The sequence below is a fragment of the Lynx canadensis genome, chromosome A2, assembly GCF_007474595.2.
Source record: "Lynx canadensis isolate LIC74 chromosome A2, mLynCan4.pri.v2, whole genome shotgun sequence".
Lineage (NCBI taxonomy): Eukaryota > Metazoa > Chordata > Mammalia > Carnivora > Felidae > Lynx > Lynx canadensis.
The window spans coordinates 62369032-62389063 of record NC_044304.2 but is presented as its reverse complement, the minus strand read 5'-3'; the positions used below and the strand labels follow the sequence as shown (position 1 = coordinate 62389063).

At 56.2% G+C, this 20032-nt stretch overlaps 1 protein-coding gene across 1 annotated transcript in view; it reads left to right on the top strand.

Annotated features, from left to right (window-relative positions):
• TNS3 (tensin 3) overlaps positions 1 to 17385 on the top strand; it is a 216531-nt gene extending 199146 nt beyond the window's left edge. Inside the window, exons 25-31 of the mRNA XM_032592493.1 lie at positions 1736 to 1831; positions 2710 to 2787; positions 3616 to 3693; positions 11582 to 11750; positions 13200 to 13268; positions 13371 to 13397; positions 14869 to 17385. Coding sequence (XP_032448384.1) covers positions 1736 to 1831; positions 2710 to 2787; positions 3616 to 3693; positions 11582 to 11750; positions 13200 to 13268; positions 13371 to 13397; positions 14869 to 15013 — 662 coding nt within the window. The 3' untranslated portion in view covers positions 15014 to 17385. The remainder of the gene's footprint in view (positions 1 to 1735; positions 1832 to 2709; positions 2788 to 3615; positions 3694 to 11581; positions 11751 to 13199; positions 13269 to 13370; positions 13398 to 14868) is intronic.
• The last annotated feature ends 2647 nt before the right edge of the window (positions 17386 to 20032 follow it).

The window sequence follows — 20032 nt, the reverse complement described above, 5'->3', positions numbered from 1 at the left end:
CAAGGCGTCCGGCCTCAGGCGCGACCGAGGGGCTTGAGGGAAACCCAGGTGTCCCTTTGGGCACAGGTGGCTGTGGGTGGGGGTGCACATGACTCAGCACAGACCCCAAGTCTGGATAGTGGCATCTGGAAGCAAGGGGGGAGGAGGCTTCGTGCAGATCAAGTATAATAGCTCAGCCTTGGGGGCACCTGGGGGGCTGTCGGTTAAGCATCCGACTTTGGCTCAGGTCATGATCTCACGGTTCATGGGTTCGAGCCCCACATTGGGCTCTGTGCTGACAGCTCAGAGCCTGGACCCTGCTTTGGATTCTGTGTCTCCCTCTCCCTGTCTCTCTCTGCCCCTCCCCTGCTCACACTCTTTGTCTCTTTCTCAAAAAGAAAAAAAAAAATTAAAAAACAAAAAAAAGGAAGAGCTCAGCCTTGAGAGCAGCTCCAGAAGCCCCGTGTGTCCCCACCAGTCCTGGGTGAGGATCATAGCAGACAAGAGTCTGGGGACCGGAGCATCTTGTGTCTGCGGAGATGGGGTCCCGGTGGAGAGCTGGGACGGTCTCCATGGAAACTTCCAGCCAACATCTTTCCTGCACGTAGTGTCACACTGTCACTTTGGAAGCACAGAGGATGCCGTGAGTGCGTTCTCGCCTCCAGGTGTGCGTCCACCACGCAGGCCGACTTTGACTCGGCCCTGAGGTGAAGATGATGAAACAGGACACAGAACAGCAGGTGCATGAAGCACAATGTCACTGGCACCCGCAGGCTGCCTGTCCTCGCCCAGCCCTAGTCCACAGATAAGTTTGGGAGGAGAGAGCTCAGCGTGCCAGCATCCCGCCTGTGGTACCCGGAGACCATGCAGCGACAGTCATCCTGAGGACGGATCTGTTCTCTGGGCAGCTGGCTGTCCCTCCGAGGCACTCGTCACCGGGGCCGTGTGTCCCCTTCAGTGCTGAAGACGCGGATCATTTTCCTCAGAGATGAGGCGCCATGCTGCCTCTCGAGGAGTCTGGCCCTTTCCCTTCCTGCCAGCCCCACCGTCCCTGTGTCACCGCCATTGTCTGTGGACCACGGGTGCGAGCCGCCCACGGGCAAGGCGAGGGACCAGACCCCCCAGCAGCGGGTCCTGTTGTCCGGCTGCCTCCTGCTCAGAAACAGAAGTGACCGCAGACGCGGTCCGTGGTGGGCACAGGGGGCACAGAACTGTCGCCTCTTTCCCTGTGTTTACTGTGTTATTCGTATTCTGCCCTCAGACGGTGTGCCCTTCGCTGCGTTTTTGCCAGGCGCCTCGTAGGATGCCTGACTGGTGGGGACACTGGTGTTCTGTGCAGTCACAGTGACGGGGGGGGGGCTTCCTTCCTCGGGGCCTGTTACGCGGCTCCTGGGTCAGTCGCATCCACAAGACTGGCTCCTCCAACTCTTCTCAGTGGCTCACTCCCGAGTATCCCCCTTGTGTCCCGAGCCCTCTGATCCCCCCGCGTACGTAAGACGGGAAGGTGCCAGACGCCCGTGTTCCTGCTTGCAGCTGCTGACTCGTTCCCCACACTGGGGGTTCTTGCAGAGCGTCTGCGGGTCTGTCCCCAGGACCCCTGCACCTCTGGGCATGTCCCCGTGGGGGCTCCGCGCTCCTTCCCAGGACAGCCCCACCCACGGCCCCTCCCTTTAGCCCGTGTTCTGTCCCCCTCTCCCATCCTCCCGGGCTCCCGTTTTTAAATTCTCTCTTTTTCCTTTTAAATCTCTTCCCACAGCGGGAGATCTGGCCAACGAGCTTGTGCGGCACTTTCTGATCGAGTGTACCCCGAAGGGAGTGCGGTTGAAAGGCTGCCCCAACGAGCCCTATTTCGGTAAGTGGCTGAGGGGCACAGTCCCCGTTCTGGCCCACGCAGTGTGCATCCCCCTGCCGCCCCCGAGAGGCAGGGCTATCACGCCGAGGGTGCCTCGCTCCCTTAGCGTCTCTGGAATAAACTGGGTATGGAAATGCTCTGAAAGCTTTCTTGAAACCAAACGGATGGGAAGCAGGTTCAAGACTGAAATACAGATGTCCACGCTCTGGTGGGCACCCAGGGCTATGAGCGTGGACCAGGTCAGAGCCGGAGTGCGGCCCTGCAAGACCAGAACTCCCCGACGTCGCAGGCTTGCTGGGAAGACGCCCAGACTCACGTGCAGACTTAAGCACGGCATTGTCTTAACCTTCAGAAGCACCTTGCGGGGTCCACGGAGGTGGCCTCAGGCTCGGCAGACGGCCGACTTACTCTTTATAAATTGGTGACTGTGTGTCTGGGCTGAGAGTCACTTGCAGTTTCTTTACCTCTTAGCTGTTTTTTTTTTTAATGTTTTTATTTTATTTTTGAGAGAGAGAGACAGAGCACGAATGGGGGAGGGCCAGAGAGAGAGGGAGACACAGAATCGAAACGGGTTCCAGGCTCTGAGCTGTCAGCACAGAGCCTGATGAGGGTCTCGAACTCACAGACCTTCAGATCATGACCTGAGCCGAAGTCGGACGGTTACCTGCTTGAGCCCCCAGGCGCCCCCACTTCTTAGCTGTTCACCTGCACTTGTCACTTTATTGAAGTTCTGCGCAAAGTCCCACAATCATGGGGCGTGTTAGTTGCTAAAAATATAAAGGCTCACCCTCGGTGGCGGCCTCTTTCCCGTGGGTAAATCGGCCAAGCAATGCGGTATTTAGGGCCGTGTTAACTCTTGTCTGTTCGTCTGTTTGCAGGGAGCCTGACGGCTTTGGTGTGTCAGCATTCCATCACACCCTTGGCTTTGCCCTGCAAGCTGCTCATTCCAGACAGAGGTACACCCGCGGGTCCCCGGTGCTGGCTTGGCGTGTGTGCGCACGCGTGTGTGCCCACGTATGTGTGTGCACGTGCTTGCGTGTGTGTGCGCGCGTGCAGGTGTGTGGGTGTGTATGTGTCGGGCACAGCAGTGCCGGGTCCGTGACGATCCGTTGAGGGAAACCAGACCAGAGTGTTGCTCTGTGGGTAAACCCTAAAGGCTGAGCATCCGGTGGTGCACCCCAGCCTGCAGACCCGAGGCCGCCCTCAGCAACACCGTCACCTGACGCGCTTTGTGAACCGTTCCCCTGGATAGAAAATGCCCGCAGCGAGAGACCTTCAAGGCCGTTCGCGCTAATTTTTGCGATTCTACGAGTTCAGCAGGGCGTTGATATTTTTGAGCTTAGGTGACAAAGTATTCTCTTCACCTTTGTGACGGTCTGACCATCTCTGTAGTTAGGGAACTAAAGCCCTTGCCTCATAACGGTGGGATTGGCCATATTTCCCAGGTCCCTAGGTAGGCAGTATTAATTTCACAGAACATTACTGTATCCCATAGTGGTGATTTTAAAATACAGGTGAGTGCAATGTAACTTTTGAAATTGTTGGTACACAGCGATGCAGAGGTGAGGAAGAGGTCTTGCCGGCTCGTGTCGCCGTACCCCCTGCCCAGAACCTGGTGCTGGTTTCTGCGGGTGGGGCCGTGGTCCCCAGGAGACCATCTCAGCTCCGCAGACCGGCGCTGGTCACCAGCTGGGAACCCGGTCACGAGTGTAATGGTGTCGTGAAGATTGTTTTCCGATGAGCCGGACTCATTTCTGCATTTTCTTTCTTGTTCCTTCTCGCAGATCCGCTGGAGGAAATAGCCGATAGTTCTCCCCAGACGGCGGCCAACTCAGCCGCCGAGCTCCTCAAGCAAGGGGCAGGTCAGTAGCTGGCTTCGCGCTCCCGCGTCCTGGTTCCTGGGGGCAGAAGGGGGATCAGTGACACGGCCTCCTTTGTCACCTTGGGTCTGTGGGTTTCCTTTCCCAGCTGTGTGCCTGAAGGAGCTTCCTTTTCTGGAAGCCACCCCAGGACAGGGTGGGCACCGAGTGTGGGAGGACAGAACCAGGACTCCCCAGGCTATAGATACCCCACCACAAACAAGACCAGACAGTAGGAGAAAGTCCAGAGCTGCGTTTCATCTGGGGAGATGGGGTGCGGGGGCCGCACCTCCAGCTGTAAATATAAGAGCTTTCAGAGGGCTTCACTAAATAGGCTGACTGTTTCCCCCGCGCTGCCCCCAGCCCAGGGGGCACAGTCCCTCCCCACGGGGCTTGCCTGGGCACTTTATTTTTTTAATTAATAGACTATTCCTTAGAGTGCTTTAAGGCTCACGTCAAAATTGAAGATGCAGAGATTTCCCACACACCCCCCTGCCCCTGCATGCACGGCGCCCCCTGTTACAGCGTTTACACATCATTATCACCCAGAGTCCGCAGTCTACACTGGGGCTCACTCTTGGTGGTAGTCACTCGGTGGGTTTGCACAAATGTTACAATGATGCATATCCACCGTTAGGGGGTCACCCAAGGTAACTTTGTTGTCCTTAAACTCCTCCGTGCTCCGTCCTCATCCCTGCCCTCCAAACCCCTGGTAACACTGGTCCTTTTACTGTCTCTGAAGTTGTGCCTTTTCTAGAACGTCTCATAGCTGGATCGTATGGTTGGTGGCCTTCTCACATTGGCTTTTGTCACTTAGTGATGTGGTATAAGTCTCCTTCGTGTCTTTTCATGGCTCGGTGGCTCATTTTTGTTTTTTTTCTGGTGCCAAGTAATACTCCATCATCTGGATGGACCGCAGCTTATGTATCTGTTCACCTGCTGAGGGACATCCCGGTTGCTTCCAGCTTTCGGCAACTGAGTAAAGCTGCCATAAACATCGTGTGCAGGTTTCTGATGTCCCCTCCTCTGGGTAAATGCCAAGGAGCACGGCTGCTGGATCGGGTGGTGGGAGCATGTTTCCAGCAGTGTCTTGCAGAGCGGCCGCGCCATTTTGCGTTCCCACCAGCCATGAGTGAGCGTTCCCGCCGCTCAGCATCCTCGCCAGCGCTGGGTGTCATGAGGGTTCTGGAGTTTGGCCGTTCTAATAGGTGTGTAGTGGGGTGCCATGTTTTCACCTGCATTTCCCTGATGGACCATGACGGGGGTCATCTCTTCATCTTTGCTATCTGTATACTTTCTTGGGTGAGAGATCTGTTAAGGTGTTTCGTCCATTTTTTAGTTGGGTTGGTTGTTTGTTTTTAATGTTTATTTTTGAGAGAGAGAGAGAATACAGAGCACGATAGGGGGAGAGACAGAGAGAGAGGGAGATACAGAATCCGAAGCAGCTCCAGGCTCTGAACCGTCAGTACAGAGCCCAACGTGGGGCTCAAACCCACGAACCATGAGATCATGACCTGAGCTGAAGTCAGATGCTTAACCGACTGAGCCACCCAGGCACCCCGGGTTGGTTGTTTTCTTATTGTTGACTGGTAAGAGCTCTTTGTATATTTTGGAGATCAGTCCTTTATCGGACATGTCTTTTGCAAATATTTTCTCCCATCTGTGGCTCACCTTCTCATGCTCTTGATGCTGTCTCTTGCAGAGCAGAAGTTTTTAATTTTAACGAAATCCAGTCCACCATTTCTTTATTTTGTGGGTTGTGTCTTTTGTGTTGTATCTAAAAAAATTATCACCAAACCCAAGGTGATCCTGATTTTCTCCTGTGGGATCTTCCAGAAGAGTTCTAGTTTTACATGTTACATTCAGGTCTGTGGTCCACTCTGAGTGTTGGGGGGTGGTGTCTCTGTCTAGAGTCCCTGTTTTGCACGGGGACGTCCTTCCCGCACCATCTGTTGAAGAGACCATCTTTGCTCCATGGCGTTGTCTTTGCTCTTTTGTCAAAGATCAGTTGACTGTATTGTTGGGGGTCTATTTCTCTGCTGTCTGTTGTGTTCCATTGATCTCTCTGTCTGTTCTTTTACCAGTGATACAGCCTTGACTTCCAGCTTTCTAACAGATCTTGAAGTCAGGTACTGTCAGTCTTACAACTCGGTGCTTCTCCTTTGATCTTATTTTGGTTCTTCTTGGTGTTTTGCTTCCATAGAAACTCCAGAACTGGTTTGTCAATATCCACAAAATAACTTGCTGGGATCTTTATTGGAATTGTATTGAATCTAGAGATCAAGTTAGGAAGAATTGACATCTTGACAAAATTGAGCCCTCCTATTCATAAAGTGGAATCTCTCCATTTATTCAGTTATTGTTTATTTTTTCAAAGTTTTGTAGTTTTTCTCGTAAATAGATCTTATACGTAATTTTATTGGATTTATACCTAGGTATTCTGCTTTTGGAGCTGCTAACCTAAATTGTTTTGTTCTTTTAGTTCCAAATTGTGATTGTCCTCTGCTGGTGGATGGTAAGGGATTGACTTGTATAGTAATCTTGTTTCCTGCCACGCTCTGTCACCCTGGTCACTGTTGCAGCATTAGATGCAGCCCTAGTGGCCCCAGTGTGGACAAGGCTGAGGCCACAGGACTCCTGTGGGTCTGCAGCTGTGAGGGAACCCAGTTCCCCACAGGAGGCCTTTCATACATGGTGGGCGTTTGCTTTCAGAAATGTTGGGGAGGGAATTTCGGAGTCTGCTGGAGGCCTGGGCTCGAAATACCTCCTTTCTGCACCTCTTATCTGTAGAATAGCTTACAACTGTGGCTCTGTGATGGAGGTCAGTGAAACATACAGCTATTTTCTTCCTCTGTACAACGTGCATTGTTCTTCTGTGCAATAACTCCCTGTCTCTCTGCCTCTTGCTCAGCTAAAGTTCATCTCTCTGGTTTCACAACGAATGATTTTGTGTTGAACTCTTTTCAGACTTATCCTTGAGGGGTAAGTTTTGTGTGGCCAGAACAAAGGTGACAGAGTTTGCCCCAAACAGCGAGTACGTTAGAACATGAAACCCCAAAAATGTGGAATGTGGCTGTGTGAGTCCTGGGTTCAAGTCCAGGCTCTGCCACTCAGGGTTTTGACCTCCGGTGATGCACTCAGCCACACAGATCTTAGTATAATGATAATGATCTCTTGCCACAGCATGGCTGCAGAGACCAAGTGAATCTGACATTGAAAACTGCCTTGGGAACTATAATGTGGTCACCCACAAGGTTGTTGTTTGCCTGCCACTGTGCTTTCATGGAAAAATGCTCTTCCTGGCCCGGGAGAAATGGCCTTTCCCCCCTGCTGTGACATCTCCGCTTGTGCTCAGCTCAGGTTTACATCCCAGCCCGCACGCCTCTGGACTGTGCACTTGGCTTTATATCATCTCACGGCAAGCTGCCTGGCAAGTTTCTCCTTAAGCATCATGGTTATCAAACATTTTCCCAACAACTGTGCAATTAATAAATGGATCAATGAATTAGTTACTCGTAATTGGGAACCACAATCGCCCTTATTTTTAGATGTTAAAGCTTTTTGTTCGGGGCACCTGCGTGGCTCTGTCGGTTGAGCCTCTTGACTCTTGGTTTGGGCTCAGGTCACGATCTCACCACTTCACGAGTTTGAGCCCTGCTCGGGATTCTCTTCTCTCCTTCTCTGTCTGCCCATCTTCCTTGCACTGTCTTTCTCTCTCAAAATAAATAAATATATATGTATGTGTGTGTATGTATATACGTATATATACAGGCACACACACATAAATATATACATACATACATGTGTGTGTGTGTGTGTGTGTGTGTGTGTGTGTGTGTATGTGTATTTAGAAAACAAAAGCCTTTTCTTCTATTGCAGGGTATCATTTTTAGGTTCACTTTATAATCTCGTTCAGTAACATGCGGCAGTTATCATTGGTTTGCCTTTGTGAAGGGTGGCAGTTCCCAGGACTTGAGGCAGGACCCTGGAGTCTTCTGTGAGCATCTGAGCTGAGCGTTTACACAATGTCCTTTTAAAATCTCATGTTTCTAAGACACATGGAGGCGGTTAAATTTCCACGCAGCACTTCCTGGGTGACAAGGCTGGGAGTGGCATCAGGACACAGATCCGTGGCCGGAGCGAGGACAGAGCCAGCAGGGAGCTCCCCAAGGCCCCACAGTGTGGGACGACTGTGGCCAGAAGGCGGTCAGACTGTCCCACTGGCGATCACTTCAAGGGAATGGATTTAGTGTTTTTTCTTAAATTTTGTTTTTTAAATGTTTATTTTATTTTTGAGAGTAAGGAGAGCAAGTAGGGGAGGGGCAGAGAGAGAGAGGGAGACACAGAATCTGAAACAGGCCCCAGGCTCCGAGCTGTCGGCACAGAGCCTGAGGCAGGGCTCGAACTCACGAACCGTGAGATCATGACCTGAGCCGAAGTCGGACTCTTAATTGACTGACCCCCGGGCGCCCCTGATTTTTCTTAAATTTTGCGTGTGTCCTAATCCACCTTCAGAACTGGCAGTGGTTCTCGAATTCCCTGAATTCTCCGAGTCTCCTCCCCATCAAGCCGAGGAAGCCGCACTAGGGAGTGTTAGCAGGAGTGGGCAGCTCCAGCAAGGATGCACACGTCTTCTCCTCCTTTGGGCCCAGGCCCTGTGGGTTGTTCTGGCCTCAGTGACTGTTGGGGTTTGGGCCGCACTCTTCCCTGGTGCTGGGAAAGCAGCGGCTGCGTTCCGTCCAGAGAAGGCATTACCAGGCCTTTGGCACGTTTCCCAGAAACGTCAGGTTGTGTTCTTAAACTAGCCACGTCACGACATTTCTTTTCTTTATAAAAGAAGTCTGATCTGTAAGTTAAAGGAAGGGAAGACACTGGAGAGAGAGGAAGTGAGTTTCCCACACGCCCTGGATGTTTTTCCTTTCTTCACGTCACGTAAGAAGGTCGCCGTTTTTTGCACACGATGTGGGTCTCGTTTTCAGTGGCTGCGAAATGGTCCATCTCGTGGTTCGGCTCCTCACGGTCGCTCGTCTGGCTGTTTCTTTGCTTGACTTCTCTCTGGCTGCTCAGTACAGGCAGCGCTGTCTGCATCACGTCTGTTTTTCTGAATCTTGCATCGCTGTCTTAGGACCCACATTCCCAGAAACGGGCTGGGTGAACCCGTGTGTCCCTGAGGCTTTGATCCCTAGGGGTCTGATGGGTGTGGCCCCACTGCACGTGGTCGTTCCCACCTGGAGCGCTGGTCGGGGGCCGGGTCCCCCCAGGACATACCCCTTCGTCTCCTGGAAGGCAGGGGCTCCGGGACCCTTGGGCTCAGCAGAGCAGTCCCCGGGAGGGGCAACCTCCCTTTTCTGCTTTGAGGAAGGACCACGTGGCTCTGCCCTCAGGACCCAGATTCCCCAAACCCCGACTCCTCATCAAAAGGCCATTTGTGGTGCCGCAAGGGAGCGGGGGTGAGATTGGTGGCAGCCTGTCCTGGCTCAGAGCCAGGCCGTGCCAGCTGTGTGGGATTTCACTGTAGTTAGATCAGAATTTTCTTTTTTCTTTTTTTTTGGAACCGCATCACAGTGACAGGAATGAAATCAAAGGCAGAATGTCCACCCCCCGAAAGTCACAGTATGGTAAATTTTCCAGGCACCCATCCAGCTCCCGCTCTCACACTCATGCGTGTTATTTTATATGCCTGACCGCGGCACGGATGTGGTTTCTAGTCCGCTTTCCCCATTAACCTCTACCGTGTGTGCGGCTTCCAGAAAGAGCTGGTGTACGATCACTGCACGAGCCGAGGGCGTGAGGCGCGAGGGTTCGAGCACCTAACTCGGGAGGTGGCTATGCGCCAGGGCTCCACTCGCATCCGTCTTCTCGTCTCGATACAACCAACCAAGGAGGAAAAGAAAACGTCTTCTCCTTGTGCCGAGAATTCCTCCCTTTCTGGCTTCCCTGCGAACCACAGCGCAGCGTCAGCCGCTGCCCCTGCGCTCCCCTGTCACATTGGTTGTGAGAAGGTCGGGTTGGTCGCCCTCCTTTCTAAGCCTTCTCAGAGGCGGGACCTCTGGGTCAGCGAGTGCAGCCCTGTTCTCCAAGCCTCCTGATAAATGCTGCCCGGTTATCGTCCGCCAGCGCAGTCCTGGTTCACGCCCGCGTTTCGCAAAAGTCCGTCTGGTCAGAGCGTGGCAGGGGCCGAGCGCTGGGCGGCTGCAGTTGTGAGGACTTTGTGTTGACCCACGCTCTGCCCCAAGATGGCACCTGTAAAGCTCTCAAGGTCAGATGGCAGCTGCAGGTCCCCTGGGGATGGTGGGGACGGTGGCCGCCAGCAGGGAGCAGCAGGGTGTGTCTCCTGTTTCCGCCTGCCCCTGATCACCCCCTCCTGGTGGGAACATGCAGGTGCAGGTGCGGGCGTCTAAAGGGGCGTCTGCGGTCGGGACGAGCACGGGGCGTCGTCTGCAGGCATATCTGTGGCCGGAGACAGTCGCACACGGTAAAGTCCACAGCTCACCCTTCAGAACATTGGCCGACATTTCTCAGGGAACCTGCCTGGTACCCAGTAGGTTCTCGGTAGACGCTGCAGCGGCCAGCACGAAGCTGGGGTGGCACGGGGGCTTGGACACCCAGGGGCTGCGAGGTTTCTGGCACCTTCCCAGCACCTCCAGGCCGCAGTGTCCTCACTCATATGCCCCTCCACCCGGGACAGGGTGCAGACTGGGTGAGATGGTGTCTGTGAAGTGTCTGTCGCGGCTGGACACGCACTGAGTGTCCTCAGGACTGAGCAACGTCAGTGGAGCTCGGGGAAATGGAAACACTGGTGTTCGGGGTGGAAACTTCTCTCTGAACAATGCTGATGGCACAGGGCGCGTCTGGCCACGACAGGGGTGAAGTCTCCAGCTCCCCTTGGCGAGGGTGGGAGTGAGCGGATGCTTCGGGGAACTTTGCAGAGAAAAGTTAGTGTCTCGGGGAAACTCCCCTCTGAGCCTGTCGGAGGCTCCTTGTGGGGGATGCTCCGGCAGAAGACGCCGCCCGGGAGGTTTTCTGGAACCTGCTTCCTTCATTCTTGGCCTTTCCAGTTGGGCCTGTTCCAGAGACTCCGACGATTGGATTCGGGTGGCTTTTCCCCGCTACGTCGGTAAAGAGCCTGGCCAGCAGGCTTGTAGCGCCTGGCACCCCGGGATCGAGGGCACATGAACTTGTTGGCGCAAACCCAGGTCTCACTGAGGCACTGAGGCTTCGAGGCCCAGAGCTTCCCAAACTTTAAAAGTTAGCTGTGAATTAGCTGTGGCTTGCAGCATTTGCCTGGAAGCAGTGGATGGCTAGCAGCTTGCCAGCTGTGGGCACTCACACGGACCCTGGCGTCTGGCCGGCGGGGGCGCAGGCGGCTGTGCTCCGGGGGACACGGTGGTGGTGGTCGGCCAGGCAAGGCCGTGGCTCCTGCAGGGAGCAGGTGGCAGGCAGAGTGACGCAGACCTCCCACGCGCCACCAAAGCCCAACGTCCGCTTCTGCATGAGCTGCAGGGATCCGGGCTCAGCGCCATCGGGCTGTTTACTAAGCCCCACTCGCACTCAGCAGTTTGCTTTCCCTGCAAAGCTGCTGCAGAGAAGCCCCCAGCCCGTGGCAGCACGTGGCACAGGCAGGACAGGCTGACCAGCCTGGCTCACGCGGATCACACAAATGCCTCCCTCTGGCACATTTGCTTATCTGTGGACTCACGCCCACACTAAGGCTAGGGAGGGGACCCCAGCCCCACCGGGGACGCCAGGAGACTCCCGGGTTGGGGCCTCAGGGCAGGTGTGTCCCCGGTCCCTCGCTCCCCACGCCTTCGGGATCGGGGGCCAAGGGCTCTGCGCCGGGGCACCTGGCAGGGGTCACACTAACACAGCGTCTCCCCGTTGTGTCTCGCAGCCTGCAACGTCTGGTACCTGAACTCGGTGGAGACAGAGTCCCTCACCGGCCACCAGGCCGTCCAGAAGGCCCTGAGCCTCACGCTGGTCCAGGAGCCACCTCCCTTGTGCACCGTCGTGCACTTCAAGGTGTCCGCCCAGGGCATCACCCTGACCGACAACCAGAGGAAGTGAGTCCCCGGGGCCAGACCCCCCACCAGCCTGCGCGGCCCCTGGGGATGCGTCCATCACCCGCACTCCCTTCCGCACCTCCCAGGAGCCATGTGCAACCCCCTGATATTCAGCCCAAAGGTTTTCTTCTTAGGATGTGGTAAAATTGTCAGAAGAGAGAGAGATTTGGACCTTTGAGTATCACACACGTGTGTATAATTTTTATTTAGATAAAAAAAAATTTTAAGTTTATTTGAGAGGGAGACTGCGCAAGCGAGCAGGGGAGGGGCAGAGAGAGAGAATCCCAAGCGGGCTCCACACTGTCAGCACAGAGCTGGATGTGGGGTTTGAACCCATGAACCGTGAGATCATGACCTGAGCTGAAATCAAGAGTCAGATACTTAACCAACTGAGCCACCCAGGCGCCCCGCCTGTGTATGTTTAAATGCAAATATCTTTTAAGTTGATTCTGTAAAAACACCCGGGGATCATGGTAGAGCCCCCCGGTCTGCTCAGTGTCCGTACATGTGATGGGTGGTCGTCCCGTCTCAGGTGACACGGAGCTCAGGTGACCTTGCTAGATACTATTTCAGCGTCCAGATGATTGTAACCTAATAATGATTAGTTCTGGGTAAGAGTAACACGTGCTAGTAATAATCGTTCATCATAATCCAGACATTATATAACAGGTGATGACCTTCACGTGTCTAGACGGTGTCTGATTATCCGGGTGATAGACAGTATCTCGGTGGCCTTCATCAGAGCTGTCACCGAGTTCCGGCGGGAACAGTATAGTGCCCAGCCCGAGGAGTCAGGTGCACAGACAGTGCCTGGTCCTCCCCCGCCCCCGCAGAGCCTTTGACCTCAGGATTGAAGGCATTTCAGATGCACTTCCCATTTACCTGTTACGGAAACAGACTGGTGTGGTTAGCAAGAGAGCCGGGTCCTCAACAGTAAGAGCAGAAGAACGGCAGGAGCTTCACGGGGCACAGGATGGGTCCCCTGGCACCCACCCTCCCCGGTGCAGCCCGACCTGTCCTTGGCACCCGCCCCACAGCCAGTGTGACAGTTCCCCCTGGCGCCATCAGGTGCATCCTCATAGCTGAGTTGGGTTCCCATCCTTGACGACGCCCTGTCCCCAGCGAGGAAATACGGCTGGCGATGGTGGGTGGTTCGTGGGCTGAGAACAGGAAGGCCACGCTCACTGGCCCCTCTCTCTGGGTGCCAGGGCTCCCGGGCTCGGTCCCGACCTCCACGCGGCTGGCACTTGCACAGGGTTGCCCTGCTGAGAGCTTCCCTCTTGCCGAGCACCAGCTCCCCCCACACCCGCTCTGTCCACCTCTGATGGTGGTACACAGGGCTCTTTGACCAGTAATAAAACCGCCTTTGGGGGGGGGGCTGCCCCACGCATCACCGTCGCCCTGATACCTGGTGATGGGACCCTGTCCCCCTCCGCCCTGTCCCCACAGGCTCTTCTTCAGGAGGCACTACCCCGTGAGCAGTGTGATTTTCTGCGCGCTGGATCCACAGGACAGGAAGTAAGAAATCCCTGTGTGTATGAAGCGATGCGTTAAGCATCCTTTGCCCGTTAAGTTAATAAAGAGACTAACGTAACTCTTCCTCCTCTTTTAATCTGCAAGGTGGATCACAGACGGCCCCTGCTCGAGGTAAGGTCCCGGGATGCCGCACCTTCCTTCTCCAAAGTACATTCTCTTACAGGTTTGCAAATGGGGTTTCCGTCAGGAAATGACTGAATCTCGCCAGCGGGTTTGGGTTGTGCCGTAAACAAAACTGAAAGTATCCCTTTCCGTGGGAAGGGCCTGCCCAGGGTCTGCGTTTCTGCGGGCTCTTATCTGCAGGCACAGCACTTCTATTCGACCCGTACGTGTGGTCGGGTAGCGAGGACCGGATTGCACGGCTTTTTGGCTGCTCAGAGCGGCGTGCGCGGCGGGCACGTCAAGGTCAGGGTGGAAGGAAGGACTGCCTGTGTGTGAGCGTGAACCACACGGTGGTCAGTGTTTCCCAGACGCAGATGGCGGGCTGAAACTGCACGGCGCTCCCAGAACTTTCCGGAGCTGTGTGCACTCCCCAGGCCGGCTTCCTCGGTGTAACCTGAATTTGATTGCCTGGAATGTCACATCACAGGGGTCTGGCTCTGGCGTCCCCATCTCGCAGTGATGTTTGTCTTGGGGTCTGATAAAGCGCATGGAGACCCCAGGTGGGGCCTCGGCTGCCCCGCTCTGGCACGTGGGGCTGACGGCACTCGTGCCTGCGTGGAATGTGCGACGCCATCGGGGTTACTTGAGCCGAGCCCGCTTGGAAACCGCTAAACAGGAACAGAAAAATCCTTCATTTTTCAAAGATGGAGAAGGGGCTTTGCCAGGGAACCAGACAATGGAAGTCACTATGGGAAGCTGAGGGCTCACGGAAGCCTATCCAGAGAACAGTTCCATTCTTCTAAGAAAAATAATTAGACGTGCTGTGCTTCTAAGCAGTCTCCTTGGTAGCGTGTTGTCTTGACTGGGGTGTAGGGGGCTGGAGAGGGGAGCTCTGACCCCTGGAGGTGTGAGCGCTCCCCTCACCGCCCCGGTGCCCCGTGAGGTCTGTGCCCCACGTAACCTGATCGAGGAGAGAGCAAGCCGCTTGCCCCCGTACCCGAGGACCCCAGCCCTCCCTTGGGCTGGGTCCACATGCTGGGTGGGGGCCCAGGAGCCCATCCCGTCCAGAGTCTGCAGGATTCTGGCCAGGAATGGACCGGGGCAGTGGCCAGCCACACAACTGCTTGACCTGTGAGGTGGGCAGGTGTGGATGGGTGTTGGACAGGTATAGACAGATATCAGACAGGTGTGGGCAGGTTGTCGGGCAGGTGTGGACAGGTAGTCAGGCAAGTGTGGACAGGTGTCAGGCAGGTGTGGGCACGTAGTCGGGCAGGTGTAGACAGGTGTCAGGCAGGTATGGACAGGTTCTTGGGCAGGTGTGGACAGGTTGTCGGACAGGTGTGGACAGGTGTCAAGCAGGTGTGGGCAGGTGTGGGCAGGTGTCGGGCTAGGGGGCAGCATGAGTGGCGGGTCGCGGTGGCTGCAGTGTGGGAGGAAGCAGACGGACACTGGCAGTCTGACCTCGGCTTTCCTTTCGCAGAGTCTTTGGTTTTGTGGCCCGGAAGCAGGGCAGTGCCACAGACAACGTGTGCCACTTATTTGCGGAGCATGACCCGGAGCAGCCCGCCAGCGCCATCGTCAACTTTGTGTCAAAGGTCATGATCGGCTCCCCTAAGAAGATCTGAGCCCCTTCCCGCCAGAGACAGGAGGGGGGCCGGGGCGTCTGCCGGGTGGCGGCTGGTGAGCCTGACGCTGCAGCCCCAGGAGGCGAAGGGGATCCCTCTCCGGCCTTATAGATCTGAGGACACAGCCCGCCCTCTCCTGCCTCCCCTGGAAGACTGCTCCCCACACATTCCTGCTGCCAGGTGCTTCCTGGGTGGAGGCAGTTGGGCACCTGCAACGCCCACCTGGGCTCCACCACGTTGGAAGGGGCCATGTAAGGAAACGTGTTCCTTGCACGCCGGCGTCTGTGGGAAGGAGGGCGCCCGGCCCTTTGGTTGTGGCCCTGCGTGAGCAGCGGGGCCATCACCGGTGCGGAGGGCTCCGGTCCCTCCTGTGCCCCCGGGAGGAGACCTCTCTCCACGACAGAGACGCTGGCTAACCGAGAAGGGTTTGCACGTCTGACGAAGGCTCGTGCAGGTCAGGCCCTTCCGGAACTCTGGGGAGGGGACAGTGCGATGGCTGTGAGGACGGGGAGGTCACCCGATGACGTCAGAGAGCCTCGGCCCAGCGGCGGTGGTGGCCCCAGCCTCCTGCTCACACGCCGAGTCTGAGCGGTGCACTGGCCGCGAGAGGAGAAAGAAGAGGGACGTGAAATGCCATTTCATGTAATTTATATTCTGCTTATGCCAAATTATTTATGATGACACTTTCCTGTTGCTGGACGGGACAGGTCCCATCGCTGCGGGCCGCGGGGCCGAGCCCGTGTGGGTGCACAGGTGATCGGGGGCCGCAGCCCTGACAGCCTCGACCGCCTGCAGCCTGATGGTCAACGTTGCATTTCCGGGCTGCGGGTGACGTCCCTTCTGGGGAGGAAGGTTCCGGAGGGTGGGTCACATTTGGGTTTAGACTCGCCCCTCTGTGAGCTGCCGGCCACTCGTCCCGCCTCTGCGGCCCCCCGTGGGATCCTGTATTTCTAGCGTCCTGAGCAGAGAGACAGGAGGAACAGCACGAGGCTCAGACCTTCCAGGCTGTTCTTGAGCTGAGGTCCGTTGCTCTGCACCACCTTGGAGACCAAACCAGCTGTGCCGTTCGTGCCGAGGGCCCTGTGTGTCCCCCGGAGCGGGAGCTGGAAGGAAGGCCTGGTCTTCAGTGTAAGGCGCCTCTCGGCCCTGGGAGCTGCCCGCCCTGCCCGGCTCTGCAAAGTCCAGAGCAGCTCTTGGGCCTCCCAGAGTCGCCGGCAGCCACACAGGAGGGGGTGGGAGTGTGTCTCGTGAGGTCTCTGCTTTAAGCGGGTCAGAGACCGACGTGGGGCCATGCGCATCCCGAGTGCGCGAGTCCCCATGGGCGCTGAGAAGGCGGACACGGTTCCCGGCTGGTCCAGTAGCTGCACCGATCACAAGTGCCTCATTTCTGTGCCAAATGTTTGCCTTGGTCTTCGCGGACCTTCTCCGCTGACAGGTGTAGTGGTGGCTGTGAGAGACTCTGTGAGTGTCTCCCGGAAGCCTTGGTGGCCCGGTCCTCGGCAGAGGCCACTGGCATCACAGCTTTCCCTTTGTGGCAGAAATTCAGCCAAAGGGACCTGAGCCTGAGATGGCTTCTACCCAGTTTGACCCAGAGACAGCAGCCCAGGTCCCGGGTCCTTCCGATGAAGGAAGAGGGCTCGTTTAGAAATCCGAGCAGGGGTGGGTGTGGGATTCGGGAGCACAGGCCGTCGGATGACCGAGGCATCGGGGCCTCCTGTGCAGTCCCTGTCCGGAGCATTCCAGAAGCCACACCCGCTTGCGTTTTGAACTGACTGGCCAGCTGCGGCTTCTCGCAGGGGTCAGGGCGTCAGGAAGTTCGCTCCCTCTCCGGAGCCAAGGGAAGCCAGTTCCGCGGGTTCTGGCGAGCTGGTATGACGGATTTCTCCCTGTTACACACCCGTTTCACAGAACAAGACAAATCCATAAACTGGGGGCTCAGACCGCGGGGAGCCCTGTCCCGCCCCCCCACGCAGGCCAGGGGTCACTCTGCGGAAGACGCTGTCCCTGACACCTGGCTTCCGGGCGCCAGCAGGCACAGGGGTCCTGTCCTGGGGAGGTCATGAGGCCTGCCCCCCACAGTGTCATAGCCAGGGTCCTATTAACCTGCTTGTTAACCGTATGCTGTATTCCTCCAGTGCTAACCTATAACCACATTAAGTCAAACCGAATTCAAGGGTCTCCACGTGTATCCCTGGCGTCCTAGACCTCACGTCTCCTTATCTGCCTTACTTATTAGTGGGTATTTTTACTTTTCTTACATTGTAAAGAATATATCCAGTATGTAAATGAATGTTCTATAAGCCTTTGTATAGTCATTTTCTCTGCTTCTCAAATATCATCTCTATTCAGAGTATAATAAAATTATAAACGTGGCAAAGCCTCGGGGAGGCAGGCATTTCTTGCGGTGGATGAAAGCGTACATGTGCGCGTCCATCTGTGTGTGCGTGGGCGTGTGCACGTGTGTGTCTGCATGTGTTGAATCGGGAGTTTGAAGCTGATTTCTTTGTGGGTCCTTGGGTTCCATGATAAATTAACATGTTTTGCCTTTAGGAATGCATTTCAAGATTTCTGCCCAGAGACCTTCGAAAACCTACATTCGAAGATACTAAGAACTGAATCATAACGTGTGGTGCTGCTCATAGATACTGATCCGTTTTGATGTTCAGCCCCCGAGGGGACTCTTCCCGCATCTACAGAGTTGAGGCCTGAACCTGAAGTCTGGTGGGTTCACCTGTTGCTTCAATAACAGATGCTGGTCGTGCCCGGAACCACCCTCCTCGGTCTCCCCCCACCGCCAGGTGGGGGCCCATCATGCTGGCTTTTTGCCGTCTTGGGTCTGGGCCGCCTTCCCTGGTCGACGTCCCTCCCCATGTGACTGATGGGGACACAGGACCCATGGCCCCTCACTCTCTGCGTCCCTAAAGCCCAGAACTGTCGCCCAGGCCCTGGTGGGGGGATGGTCACTGGGCCGCACTACACACTGCCTGCCTTTCCCACTGCAGGCCTCGGGCACAGATGAGGTCACTGTCATCATAAAGCCAAGGGCTGCGACCATTCACGTAAACACAACTGCTCAGTCCCAGCCAGGAGCATAAGGGAGAGTCGTGTCCAACAAGAGGTTTGGGGGGGCAGGGGCTGGACCCTTGACCACCAGTGTCACAGCAAGGAGTCAAGGTGGGCGGGGCCCAGCAGGGTGGGTTTCCAGGAACACAGTTTGGGTTTGTCACGGTGGCCTGGAGTCTGCCAGAGGATTCCAGAGACCAGCCACCACCAGGCACTGCCCGGCCTGGAGTCTGCCGTGCAGATTAACTCTGTGTTCGTCACCCAGGGGCTACTGCTGATGGAGGTATTGTGATGGGCGTCTGGGTCCCACCCCCACAGGGCCCTGGATCTGTTGGAGATGGGCATCTGGGTCCCGCCGACGGGGGACCCTGGGTCTATTGAAGATGGGCGCCCAGGTCCTGCCCACTGGGAGACCCCTGGATCTCTGGGAGATGGCCCCTTGTCCTGCCCATGGGGGACTTCCTGTCCCATCCTCCCTCATGGTTCTTGTTTCTGATAGGGGTATGTGTGGTCACCAAGAGCGTGAGATGAGCTTCCTCAGGGCCTCAGAGGTTACATTTCACACAGCAGACGCAAAGTTGGAGTTTCCAGGCAGACTTGGGGCCGTGGGCACATGCTGGGCAGGGACATTGCATGACGCGGGACTGGCTGTATCCAAACACGTTTGGGTGCAAGGCTGTTGGGCTGGTAACAAGAAAAGGATCCAAGAAGAAATGGCCTTAGCGTCCCTGAGGAATCACGGTCTGCAGTGCCTGGGCCAGGGCAGCAGTGGGGGGTATCGGACCCCAAAGCCCTTTGCCTGTGGGAGGGTGCTCGATGCCACGACAGGTGACCTGGCCCGAGGCCTCTCTGTCCCCATGGATCTGAGACATCAGGGTGGTGGGGGGCCACCAGGAGGAGGCTGTGCCCCTCCCGGGGAACACACTGTCTCCCGCTGTCATGGGGTCCACAGAAAGGCTCAGCCACGGAAGTCTCCCTGAACCACGGCTCCACTGTCTCTACCACTGAGACACCTGTGCTGCCAGCAGCAGCCGCAGGGACCACGGGAGCCTCAGCACCAGGGAAACCACACAGACCAAAATGCTGCGGCAACACAGTGATGATTGAGCCATCCGTGCGGGCACAGCCGTGTGGCGCCAGGACCCGGGGCCACACGTACACCGGGTCACCGCCTGACCGATCAGAGGTTAGTAGGAGCCAGAGGCTCCCAACATAAGAGTCCAAGCGTCCTGGCGACGGTAGAAAACCACCCCAAAACGACCCATGTACCGGGAACCAGGAAACTCATGACAGGAGAAAAGACAGTCCTCTGCCCCCAACATCCAGATGAATCCGAGGCCAGAATCCCCGGCCGAGGACAAAGCAGCCGACGAGGCTTCAGCCGGCACATGCAAGCCGTCCTCACGCAAGTGAAAAGACAGAAAAGCACAGCAAAGAAACAGGCGATGGAAACGAAGCAGACGGAAGTTTCCTTACAGAACGGAAAGGTACAAACAACAACTCACTGGAGGTGGGGTCACGGATGGAGGGGACAGGAGAGGGGCCCTGCCTTCTGGGACCGAACAAGGGAGCCTGCCACAAGAAGTGGGCCACCTCCGGAACCCGTGGGGACAGTCACGGAAGACACAACCGCAGTGTTCTTGAGTCCCGGGAGGGGAGCAGGAGAGCGGGGGCTACAGAGTAGTTGAGGCAGCCACCAAAGACCCCAAATCCACAAAGACCCGGCCTGTAGATGCAAGAAGCTGAGTGAGCCCCAAACTAGACAAACGACAGCAAAAAAATCCGTGCAACTGTCTGCTGTGAATTCTACAGTCCCTAAACTGGTCATGATGTCACGGTTCGTGGGATTGAGCCCCGAGTCGGGCTCGACACTGACAGCACGGAGCCTGCTTGGGCTTTAATCCCCCCCACCTCTCTGCCCCTCCCCCACTCGTGCTCTCCCTCTGTCTCTCAAAA